Source organism: Lonchura striata, chromosome 10 (assembly GCF_046129695.1).
Source record: "Lonchura striata isolate bLonStr1 chromosome 10, bLonStr1.mat, whole genome shotgun sequence".
In the NCBI taxonomy this organism is placed as follows: Eukaryota; Metazoa; Chordata; class Aves; order Passeriformes; family Estrildidae; genus Lonchura; species Lonchura striata.
Window position 1 is genome coordinate 26196201 of NC_134612.1, and position 12091 is coordinate 26208291.

Here is a 12091-nt window from a genome sequence, read left to right on the forward strand (position 1 = left end):
ATCCAATTCCCCTGCTCAGGAAACCTTCACCCTCCTCCAATTCCCCTGCTCAGGAAACCTTCACCATCCACATCCAATTCCCCTGCTCAGGAAACCTTCACCCTCCTCCAATTCCTCTCCTCGGGAAACCTTCACCCTCCTCCAATTCCCCTGCTCGGGAAACCTTCACCCTCCTCCAATTCCCCTGCTCGGGAAACCTTCCCCATCCTCCAATTCCCCTGCTCAGGAAACCTTCACCCTCCTCCAATTCCCCTCTTCTGGAAACCTTCCCCATCCTCCAATTCCCCTGCTCGGGAAACCTTCACCCTCCTCCAATTCCCCTCCTCAGGAAACCTTCCCCATCCTCCAATTCCCCTGCTCGGGAAACCTTCCCCATCCTCCAATTCCCATCCTCAGGAAACCTTCACCCTCCTCCAATTCCCCTGCTCAGGAAACCTTCCCCATCCTCCAATTCCCCTCCTCAGGAGACCCCCACCATCCATGTCCCACACCCCCTGTACCTCAGCCCAGCTCCTGCAGGGCACACAGGGCTGGGAGAGCAGCACAAACCCCACACAGGGACAGGACCTACACCCTCTCCACTTCCCTGGCAGGGATTTATGGCCTGAGACACTTGTGCTGCTTAATTGCCTCGTTAACCTACAACTGGTTCCTGTGTCCTTCAGGACAGAGCAATTACAGACAATTCCCTTCTTCCAGCTGGGATTTGCTGCCCTGCCCTGCTTGCAGCAGGCACAGTTTGGCTTTGGCCTCTTCAATTAACACCCCCATCCATCCATCCATCATCCATCCATCATCCATCCATGATCCATCCATCCATCCATCCATCCATCCATCCATCCATCATCCATCCATCATCCATCCATCATCCATCCATCCATCCATACATCCATCCATCCATCCATCCATGATCCATCCATCCATGATCCATCCATCCATCCATCCATCCATCCATCCATCATCCATCCATCCATCATCCTTCAATCCATCCATCCATCCATCCATCCATGATCCATCAATCCATGATCCATCCATCCATGATCCATCCATCCATCCATCATCCATCTGTCTATCATCTATCCATTTTCTTTCTTTCTTTCTTTCTTTCTTTCTTTCTTTCTTTCTTTCTTTCTTTCTTTCTTTCTTTCTTTCTTTCTTTCTTTCTTTTTCTTTCTTTCTTTCTTTCTCTCTCTCTCTCTCTCTCTTTCTTCCTTTTCTTTTTCTCCCATCCATGCATTTATTCACCCATCCATCTATTGATTTATCTATCCATCCATCCATTTATTGATCTATCCATCCATCTGTCCATCCATTTATTGATCTATCCATCCATCCACCCTTCCGTCTGTCCATCCATCTATTGATTTATCTATCCATCCATCCATTTATTGATCTATCCATCCATCCACCCTTCCGTCTGTCCATCCATCTCTCCATTTCCCATCCATGCAGTTATTCACCCATCCATTCATCTATCAGAAATGAGACAGAAAAGGAGAGGTTTTCCCCCCTATGCAAAACCAGAAGTTTTAAATAAAATCTCTGCAATAACACATACAATGACTAAAACATTTTTGAGTCCACACCCACAGAAGAATCACCAGGCTTGGGAGAGCTCCACAGAATTCAGATAAATCTGCTTTTGGTTTCTTCCAAGCCTGGTTTCATTGCCCCGTGTCTGTGCTTGTGCCCACAGCATCCAAACTCTACCAAAATAAAACCTGAGGGGATGGTCCCAGTGCAGCAATCCGGGGGCAGGTGACCCCCAGGGGACCCCTCACACACCCCCTCGCAGGTGGGGGGATGCAGCCAAACTGGGGAAACCATGGCACAGCTTTCCTGATATAAACTGCAGGGAGTTTGTCTTATTGCCACAAAAATATGAAAAAAAAAAAAAAAAAAAAAAAGAAGTATAAAAGTCACTGCTCCTGACGCTGGTGGTGGGAAAACAACGTTGCTTAGAAACATCCCCATCAGGGCTCCAGAACCGCTCCTTTCTGTGCAGAAAATGAATAAAATATGTAATTTATTCCCTGAAAAGAGAGGCTGTTTCAAGAGACACCAAAATCCTGATGGAAGCAGAGACCCTCCCCATCTCCCTCTCCCGCTGCAGCTCATCTGACGTCCCTCACCTGTCACCTGTGGAGTGGGGACAGTGCCACCTGGCTTGGCCTTGACCCCAGCTCCATCCCTGGCTCCTGCAGGGAGAAATGGCAGAATCCCAGAATGGTTTGGGTGGGAGGGACATTAAATCCCAGCCAGTGCCACCCCTGCCATGGCAGGGACACCTCCCACTGTGCCAGGCTGCTCCAGCCCCAGCGTCCAACCTGGCCTTGGGCTCTTCCAGTTCTCTGTGCCAGGGCTCCACCACCCTCTGAGCAAAGAATTTCTCCCAACATCTGATGTAAATCTCTTTTCTTTCCCAGCTGTTCCCGTGTCCCACCACCATCTGCCTGTGCCTAGAAGCTGCTCTGCTGTGTTTCACCAGCGCCCTGCACGTCCTGGAAGATGCTCAGCTGGCCCTGACACCTCGGCCACATCCGTTTGGCATGATCCGTGGGGTTCAGGCTGGCAGGGAGCCGGGGCTGGGTGTTAATTGGTTAATTGTGGCCTTTAATTAACCGGGCTGGTTCCCTGCTCTCAGTGCTGGGTTTTCTGTGGCTGCCCGGGCTCCCAAAGCCCTGCGGCTCTCGGGCCATCGGGAGCTGTCCCCGGGCAGGGGGGCAGGGTGGCAGGGTGGCAGGGAGGGTGGCAGGGTGACAGGGAGGCAGGGTGGCAGGGTGGCAGGGAGGAAGGGTGGCAGGATGGCAGGCAGGGTGGCAGGGAGGCAGGGAGGCAGGGAGGGTGGCAGGGAGGGTGGCAGGGTGGCAGGGAGGCAGGGAGGCAGGGTGACAGGGTGGCAGGGAGGCAGGCAGGGTGGCAGGGTGGCAGGGAGGCAGGGTGGCAGGGTGGCAGGGAGGCAGGGTGACAGGGTGGCAGGGTGGCAGGGTGGCAGGGAGGCAGGCAGGGTGGCAGGGTGGCAGGGAGGCAGGGTGGCAGGGAGGCAGGCAGGGTGGCAGGGTGGCAGGGAGGCAGGGTGACAGGGTGGCAGGGTGGCAGGGTGACAGGATGGCAGGGTGGCAGGGAGGCAAACGCTGCTTTCTGCGGCTCATGTCGGGAACAAAACGGTGCCCAAAAGGTGCCCAGCAGCTGCCCTGGACTGCTGCCCGTGCAGTGGTGATTGCAGCAGTGCAGGGTGGCTCTGGGCAGGGACAAACCAGGGTGTTCCTGCAGCTCTGGGTGCCTCGGGCACTGCACACCCCACTGCTGCACTGGTGCGGGGATGAATCCCTGGGCAGGGACAAACCAGGGCGTTCCTGCAGCTGAGCGAGGGCCTGGAGTGACAGGGTGGGAGGGAATGGCCTCCCACGGGCAGAGAGCAGGGATGGAATATTGGGAAAAATTCCCAGTTGGATGGGCTTGGAGAAGCCGGGAGGGTGGGAGGTGCCCCTGGCCGGGCATCCCTGCCCACCCACCCTCCGTGGCTGCTGGGGTGGCTCTGGGGAGCAGCTGCAGCCTCTCCCAGCCAGCACAGCTGAAGCTGTTTTTCCTTTTCCTCTGTCGCTTTTTATGGCAAAGTTGGTGCCAAAAGGGAAATATAGGCACAGCCACAGAATTTTTATTACTTCATCCTCAAAATGTCTCCAGAGCAGGACACGTTCTGCCACGTTCTGCCACGCTCTGCCATGCTCTGCCAAACCTGAATAAATGTGTGCCCAAACCTGGATAAATGTGTGTCCAAATCCGAATAAATGTGTGTCCAAACCTGAATAAATGTGTGTCCAAATCCGAATAAATGTGTGTCCAAACCTGAATAAATGTGTGTCCAAACCTGGATAAATGTGTGTCCAAACCTGAATAAGTGTGTGTCCAAACCTGGATAAATGTGTGTCCAAATCCGAATAAATGTGTGTCCAAACCCAAATAAGTGGGAAGGTGAAAGCAGCACAAATCATCAGATTTTGTTTCCTCAGCTGCTTTCTTTTCCTTCCCCTTTGAGTTACTCCTGTAGCCATTATAAACTACAGTCCTGGGGGAAAAAGCATTGTGAAATCAGCATAAATCCATTCTGTTCACTGGATTAATCTTCATTTGCAGCGGGAAAATGAAGATCAGACAATGAGCCATAAAGTCAGCCTGATGCAGAGAACACCGAAACAATGTGGAACTCGATACCAAAATAATTGTGCCATTTGCATGCGAGAGTTTAAAACTGCTCATAATTGCAGCGAGACTTAAATAAACCACAATTTCCTAAATATGTGAGGTCGTTCTTGCGGTTAATGCTTGGAAACAGAAACGCAGGGGGAAGAAGATGCTGAGAAATCCCTGCTCCCACTTACAGCCGCCGGTACCCGCGATTCCCAAGGGAATTCTGCAGCCCGAGGTGACCGTGCCGGTCCCAGCCCACCGGGCCGGGCTGCTCCGAGCCCCGCCGGTGCCGGGCAGCCCGGGACCCTTTCCGGGCCGTGCCAGGGCAGGGACAGCCCGGTGCCACAGCGGGAATCTGCATTTAGCCGAAGCCTCCCTGCTGCCAGCGCGCTGCTCCGAGCAGCGGAGGATGCCGGAGGCGATGCGCTCGATGTGCTGCACCCCCAGAGCCCCGGGGCTCCGTGGGATCCCCATCCCAGGCTGGGATTCCCACCCCCCGGTCTGGATCCCATCCCCGGGGCTCCGTGGGATCCCCATCCCAGGCTGGGATCCCCTCCCGGAGCTCCGCTGGGATCCCCTCCTGTGCTGGGATTCCCCCCCCCCACCCCCAGTCTGGATCCCCCTCCCCGGGGCTCTGCTGGGATCCCCTCCTGGGCTGGGATCCCATCCCGGGGCTCTGCTGGGATCCCCATCCCGGGCTGGGATCCCCATCCCGGGGCTCTGCTGGGATCCCCATCCCGGGGCTCTGCTGGGATCCCTTTCCGGGGCTCTGCTGGGATGCCCATCCCAAGCTGGGATCCCCTCTCAGGCTGGGATCCCCATCCCGGGCTGGGATCCCCATCCCGGGGCTCTGCTGGGATCCCCTCCTGGGCTGGGATCCCCATCCCGGGGCTCTGCTGGGATCCCACTCCCAGGCTGGGATCCCCTCCCGGGGCTCTGCTGGGATCCCCTCCCGGGGCTCTGCTGGGATGCCCATCCCAAGCTGGGATCCCCTCTCAGGCTGGGATCCCCCCCGGGCTGGATCCCCTCCCCTGCCAGCGCCCGGCAGCTGCTCCAGGACCCCTCCAGGAAGGGCTGAGGGATGCTGCACGCAGTCACGGAACCATCACAGCTTTGGAAGGGACTTTAAACCCTGCCAGTGCCACCCCTGCCACCCATCCCGACCTCCCACTGCCTCAGGCTGCTCCAGCCCGGCCTGGGGCACTGCCAGGGATCCGGGGGCAGCCACAGCTGCTCTGGGCACCTGTGCCAGGCCTGCCCACCCTCACAGAGAACAATTCCTTCTTAAAACCTACTCTAAATTCTCCTCTTTCCCAGGGGATGAGGAAGAAACAAACTTTCCTTCTCCAGGTTTATCTGCCCAGATCACCTTTACGTAATTCCAATGTCAGCAGCTTTTCTTCCACACACTCCTCCCTGTGCCCTCACCATCCCCACGCGCTCAGCTCCCCCCAAATTTGCAAACAATGCTGGGGAGGGACACAACCCTTTTCTGCCCCCCCTTCTTCCCTTGTTTTCCAGCTCTTATCTTACAAACGTTAGTGACACTTCTCTAATGGGGGAAGATTCTCTCCCCCTCGGGTGGGAAGGATGGGTTTCACTGGGGGATGGTGCCCGGCCTCTCCTCACCCTGCCCAGGCTCCCCGGAGGATGAACTCCACCAATTTGCCTTTGCAGATAACATTTTTTGTTTAGGCTCGGGCCGCAGTTAATGGTCAAAGCTGCCTCCATCAATTATGGATGAGCACAAATAGATAGCTGCGCTCTCCAAATTGGGCCCCTCGTGCCCATGCGCGGGCAGGGCTCGGCAAAAAGGGTTATTTGGGAATTGCTGACGGCCCCAAATCGGCCCCGCAGCGGCCGAGCCCGGCACGGCCCGGCTTCCAGCACAGCCCAGCACATCCCAGCTTCCAGCACATCCCAGTTCCCAGCACAGCCCAGCACATCCCAGCACATCCCAGCACATCCCAGCTCCCAGCACAGCCCAGCACATCCCAGCACATCCCAGCACATCCCAGTTCCCAGCACAGCCCAGCACATCCCAGCTCCCAGCACAGCCCAGCACATCCCAGCACAGCCCAGCACATCCCAGCACATCCCAGCACAGCCCAGCACATCCCAGCACAGCCCAGCACATCCCAGCACATCCCAGCACATCCCAGTTCCCAGCACAGCCCAGCACATCCCAGCACATCCCAGCACATCCCAGCACATCCCAGCTCCCAGCACAGCCCAGCACATCCCAGCACATCCCAGCACAGCCCAGCACATCCCAGCACAGCCCAGCACATCCCAGCATATCCCAGTTCCCAGCACAGCCCAGCACAGCCCAGCACATCCCAGCACATCCCAGCTTCCAGCATATCCCAGCACATCCCAGCTCCCAGCACATCCCAGCACATCCCAGCTCCCAGCACAGCCCAGCACATCCCAGCACATCCCAGCACAGCCCAGCACATCCCAGCACAGCCCAGCACATCCCAGCATATCCCAGTTCCCAGCACAGCCCAGCACAGCCCAGCACATCCCAGCACAGCCCAGCACATCCCAGCATATCCCAGCACATCCCAGCACATCCCAGCATATCCCAGCACATCCCAGCTCCCAGCACAGCTCAGCTTCCACCACATCCCAGCACATCCCAGCTCCCAGCACATCCCAGCACATCCCAGCTCCGGGCACATCCCAGCTCCGGGCACATCCTGGCACAGAGCAGGCTCCTGGGCAGGCAGGGTGCTCTGGGCGAGGCTTTGCAGTGCTGCAGCTGTGAAGGACAGGGGCGCTGCCAAAGAGTCTGGGAGTTCTAGAGGGGCCTGGGCTGCACGGGACCTTAAAGAGCCATTGCCGAGGCATCAGCAGCCTCGCTGCAAACACTTCCTGAGATGTGCTTCACAGTCTGAGAACAGGCAGGCTGCTGCCAGTCTCACTTTGGGAAGTTGTGCCCTGCGGCAGCAGCGCCGCGCCTCAAACAGCCCCCGGCCCGAGCAGCAGGGGATGCATTTTACTGAAAAGGGTTTTAGAGAAGATACAGCAGATGAGGAGGGAGGAGAGCCCGGCCTGTGGCCTGTGCACGGTCCGGAGCAGGGGGAGAGCCGGGCGCCGTCCCTCCTCCCCGCCGGGCATCACCTCGGGAGGCAAAGCCGCATCCTTTGTTCCAGCGGCGGTGCGGCACATTGCGATCCTCCAAGGCGAGCGCTGCAACTACAGCATTTTCACAGGAAGGCTTGAAGTGATCCCAGCTATTCCCCCAGCATCCGGGCGGGCTCCCCACCGGGAGCGAAGCGGGGCGGTGAAAATGCTCCAAGCGCGCAGCCCCCGCCCGTCCGCCCGGCGCAGGAGAGGCGGCGGGGCTGTGCCCGCGGGGCAGCGGGGCCGGGCGGGTCCGGCCGGCCGCTGCCAGGCCGGGGGGAGATGCCAAAGGCAAAGCTGGCTTCGCTCAGGTGAGCGCCGCGGGGGCGCGGCTGAGCCCGCGGGTCCGCAGCTGCTCCCGGCGAGCGCTTTTATCCCCTAAACTTTCGCCTTTCCGATTGCCGAGCTGGAGCGGGGCCAGCGGCTTGTCACTCGGTGAAAAGCCCCCGAGCCGGCTCCTCTCCCGCCCCCAGCCCTGGCACAGGCGTAGTCGCTGTCTCTCCTTTTACATAATGCCAGCGGATCGGGAGCGCCTGGCACCGGGGGAGGCAGCCGGGCTCGGGAGCATCCCGGAGCGGAGCGGGAGCTGCGGGGCGGCCGAGCCGTGCCAGGGGCAGCCGTGCCCGGGGCAACCGTGCCAGGGGCAGCCGTGCCATACCCTGGGGCAGCCGTGCCCGTGGCAACCGTGCCAAGGGACAATCGTGCCCGTGGCAACCGTGCCAGGGGCAGCCGAGCCGTGCCCGGGGCAGCCGTGCCCGGGGCAACCGTGCCAGGGGCAGCCGTGCCATACCCTGGGGCAGCCGTGCCCGTGGCAACCGTGCCAAGGGACAATCGTGCCCGTGGCAACCGTGCCAGGGGCAGCCGTGCCCGGGGCAGCCGAGCCGTGCCCGGGGCAGCCGTGCCCGGGGCAGCCGTGCCATACCCTGGGGCAGCCGTGCCCGGGGGCAACCGTGCCCGGGGCAGCCGAGCCGTGCCCGGGGCAGCCGTGCCCGGGGCAGCCGTGCCCGGGGGCAGCCCCATCGCGGGGCAGCGGCTCTCGGTATTTTTGGCGTGCATCGAGGCTGGGTTGGCACTTGGAGCAGCTCGCGCTGCAGAGCTCAGCATCAAGGACATAATTCAGGCAGAAAATGAATTGGGAAGGACTTCAGCTTCAGAAGCTGAGGAGTTCACAGAATTATTGCTGCAGCCGCTGGGAAAAGCCTTTGGCTCTGGATTGCCCAAGGAGAAGGCGGAATTCCAGCTCCGCTGGCTGGCTCCCCACCCAAAGGTTACCGAGACTCGGCGGCGGCGCAGCCGAGCCCGAGGGTTACTCAGCTCTTCCTCCCAATTCCCCTGCGCTGCTGCTCGTGGGGAGAAATCAGCTCTGCACACCGAGAGATCCGCGAGCAGAAACAGAGATTAGTCATAAAGATAAAACCTCAGCCCCGTCGCCAACGAGCTGCTATTCCTGGTGCCGCTCCCGGGGCTGGGGCAGGAGTGCCGGGGCTGGGAGAACTCTGCTGGGACAGCCCACCCTCCCTCCCCAAACCTTACCCAGCAGTGAGGCAGAAAGGACGCCCAAAGGCCCAACTCCGGAGGCTGCGGGAGCAAGGAATTGCGATTCTCCGGGGTGTCGGTACCCTGGGAGAGAGCTGGGAGCCCGGGGACATCGGGATAAACTGCTGGCAATTAGCACACGGTGCCCTTACAGCCAGCGAGCCTGGCGTGGGAGCAGGTCCTGTCCCTGAGGGACACCATCAAAGACTGTCTCCCACAGATGGGGAAACTGAGGCATGATGGCCTGCATGGGGCTGCCAGAGGGGTCAGGGGTCACAGGAGCCCCTGGCTGCCTTTGCTCCACTGGGGAGGTGGATAAAGGACAAGTTACACTGATTTTGTGTGTCCTGTCTCTGGACAAGGCCCCAAACACTGCCCTCCCCACAGCCTGGGAGCTGGGATCCCCCTGGCACTGCCCCTGCCAGGACCCCCTGGCACTGCCCCTGCCAGGACCCTCTGACACTGCCCCTGCCAGGACCCCCTGGACACTGCCCCTGCCAGGACCCCCTGGACACTGCCCCTGCCAAGATCACCCTCACACTGCCCCTGCCAGGACCCCTTGGACATTGTCCCTGCCAGGACCCCCTGGCACTGCCCCTGCCAGGACCCCCTGGACACTGCCCCTGCCAGGAGCCCCTGGCACTGCCCCTGCCAGGACCTCCTGGACATTGTCCCTGCCAGGACCTCCTGGACATTGTCCCTGCCATGCCACCCCAGCCCCTGTCTAGCTGGGAGCTGGCTCCAGCAGACATTTATTAGCCAGCACAAGCTCACCGAGCACTTCTGCTGCCAACACCACAAGGGGAGGGTGCAACGTCCCTGCCGGACGCTGGTCATGGCTGAAGGACAGGGACAAGCAGCTGGAGAGGCCGGGCTTCCAAAGGCTCCCTGCCGTTGATGAACCACCCAAGGAAAGCACAGAAATGCCACCTGAGCACCCATCCACGCTGCCTGCAATGCCCGCAGCTCCTGGGCAGCGAGCACCGGCATTGCCCAGCTGCAGGATGGATCAGCCTGCCCTGCCGCACCACGCCTGGATCCGGGAGCGGCTGCTGGACCCTGCGGCTGTCCCAGGACCCCAAAGGCAGCATTTACACCAAAGTGCATCCTGCCGCTCCCCAGGGCAGCTCTGGGGGCACAGCAGCCCTGGTGCTATCCCATGGCTGGGAGCCAGCAGGAGAAATCTGCCCGGAGCCCCTCAGGCTGCCCACGGAGCCCCCTGTGCCAGCTGCCTCCGCCGGCAGCAGCTCCACCCCGGGCACGGGGTGCAGAGATCCCAGGCTGCCCCCTTCTCCCAGTCCCAACGTCCCCCTGGGGTGGCTGAAAGGGACACTCTGAACAGGCAAAAGCCAGCCCGAGGCACACAGATCCCTCTTGCAGCCCCAGAGGCACACAAATTCCCTCCCAGCCCCAGAGGCACACAAATCCCCTCACTCCCAGCCCCAAAGGCACAAAGATCCTCTCACAGCCCCAAAGGCACACAAATCCCCTCACTCCCAGCCCCAGAGGCACGCAAATCCCCTCACTCCCAGCCCCAAAGGCACACAAATCCCCTCACAGCCCCAAAGGCACACAAATCCCCTCACTCCCAGCCCCAGAGGCACACAAATCCCCTCACAGCCCCAGAGGCACACAAATCCTCTCACTCCCAGCCCCAGAGGCACACAAATCCCCTCACAGCCCCAGAGGCACACAAATCCCCTCACTCCCAGCCCCAAAGGCACACAAATCCCCTCACTCCCAGCCCCAGAGGCACGCAAATCCTCTCACTCCCAGCCCCAAAGGCACGCAAATCCTCTCACTCCCAGCCCCAAAGGCACACAGATCCTCTCACAGCCCCAAAGGCACACAAATCCCCTCACTCCCAGCCCCAGAGGCACACAAATCCCCTCACAGCCCCAGAGGCACACAAATCCCCTCACAGCCCCAAAGGCACACAGATCCCCCCACTCGCAGCCAAAGGCAGGACAGGGAAGCTGATCAGCTGCCCACACTGAGCACTTCAGCCCGAACTCCCAGCCATTCCTCCTTTTTGCTGCCTAGGCTAGGAGGAATAAAACCGTGTGAGAGGCAGGAGGCATTCCATGGGAATGCCTGAGGTTTTGTTTCCTGCGTTTGTCTAAAATTGGCTTTGATCTCACCTTGCCCGAGAGCTCCAGGTGAGGATCCGCGGGCCGCCCCCGCGCTGGGCTGATGCCCACGGCACACGCCTCTGCTCCAGCACACTGCAAAGCAACTTTCCCTGCCCGGCCCCGAGCACGCCCGGCTGATCGATTCCTCTGCTCATTAGCACCGATATTAGTTACACTGAGCACTTAATCGGAACCATCTTAGCACCGCTGTCACAAATTCACGACGCTGCACAGAACCTGCCCAAGCAGATTTGGGTACAGAATCACAAATGCGTGCGCCTGCAAAAACACAAAAACCCCAAAGCTTTCCAGTTACGCCCGAGTTCCAAAATCTATTAATAACCGGAGGAGAGAGCTCCTCTGCAAAACCAGGTGCATCCAGGCAGCAAAGTGAAGAGCTATTACACTGCAAGGGAACAAAGACCGAGACCGTGCCCATACCTATATTTCATGCCCGTTTGCTTTGCGGTGGATTCTTTTAATGAAATGTGGTGCTGCGGGGTAAACGTCCCCAAACTGCGAGCGATAATAGCCACTGTCCGAAATTTCGCCCGGGCTGCATTCACTACGTTCGGGGTCGTGGTGTTCTGCTTGCTGATGAGCCTGTCTTCACCATTTCTCTTCAAGTTGTGGTCCGTGCAGGCGATGGACACTTGCATCGCGCCCGCGGCGCCCCGGCCGGCTGCGGGGCGGACCCCCGGCCCGCCGGGGGCTGCGGCTGCCGGGCACGGCCGGCGAAGCCCCGGCCTGGGGCTGCCCGAGCACCGGGGGCTCCGCCGGGGGAACGCGGGCTCGCTGCGGGCTCTCGGCGGCGCCGCTGCCGCTCAGCCAGAAGCATCCATCGCTCAGGCGCCGCCGGAGCGCCGCTCCCTCATGCTGCTCGCTCCGCAGCCGCCGCGGCTCGCCGCCGGCTCCCGGCCGCCGCTTTTAAATCGCGGCGAGCATCCTGCGAGCGCCGCTGAGCGCGGAGTGCTGGGCAGGCACGGCCGAGCCCCGGCCCCTAAGCGGCGGCATCCATCGGTGGCCTTCGCCCAGGCGCAGCAGCGCTGCCTCCCACCCGTGGCAGCCCGCCGAGCGCTGGCGGCGGCTCCGCAGCGGCGCCG

The 12091-nt window shown here is 60.3% G+C and overlaps 1 protein-coding gene across 2 annotated transcripts in view; it reads right to left on the reverse strand.

Annotated features, from left to right (window-relative positions):
* The window catches only part of KCNAB1 (potassium voltage-gated channel subfamily A regulatory beta subunit 1), a 39392-nt gene extending 27671 nt beyond the window's left edge, over positions 1-11721 (reverse strand). Inside the window, exon 1 of one of the 2 annotated variants that reach the window (XM_021540832.3) lies at positions 11430-11721. In XM_021540832.3, coding sequence (XP_021396507.1) covers positions 11430-11647 — 218 coding nt within the window. In that variant the 5' untranslated portion in view covers positions 11648-11721. Of the gene's footprint in view, positions 1-10997; positions 11159-11429 lie in introns of those variants that run through there. The other variant, XM_031505603.2, reaches the window with a different exon arrangement.
* Between the last annotated feature and the right edge of the window lie 370 nt (positions 11722-12091).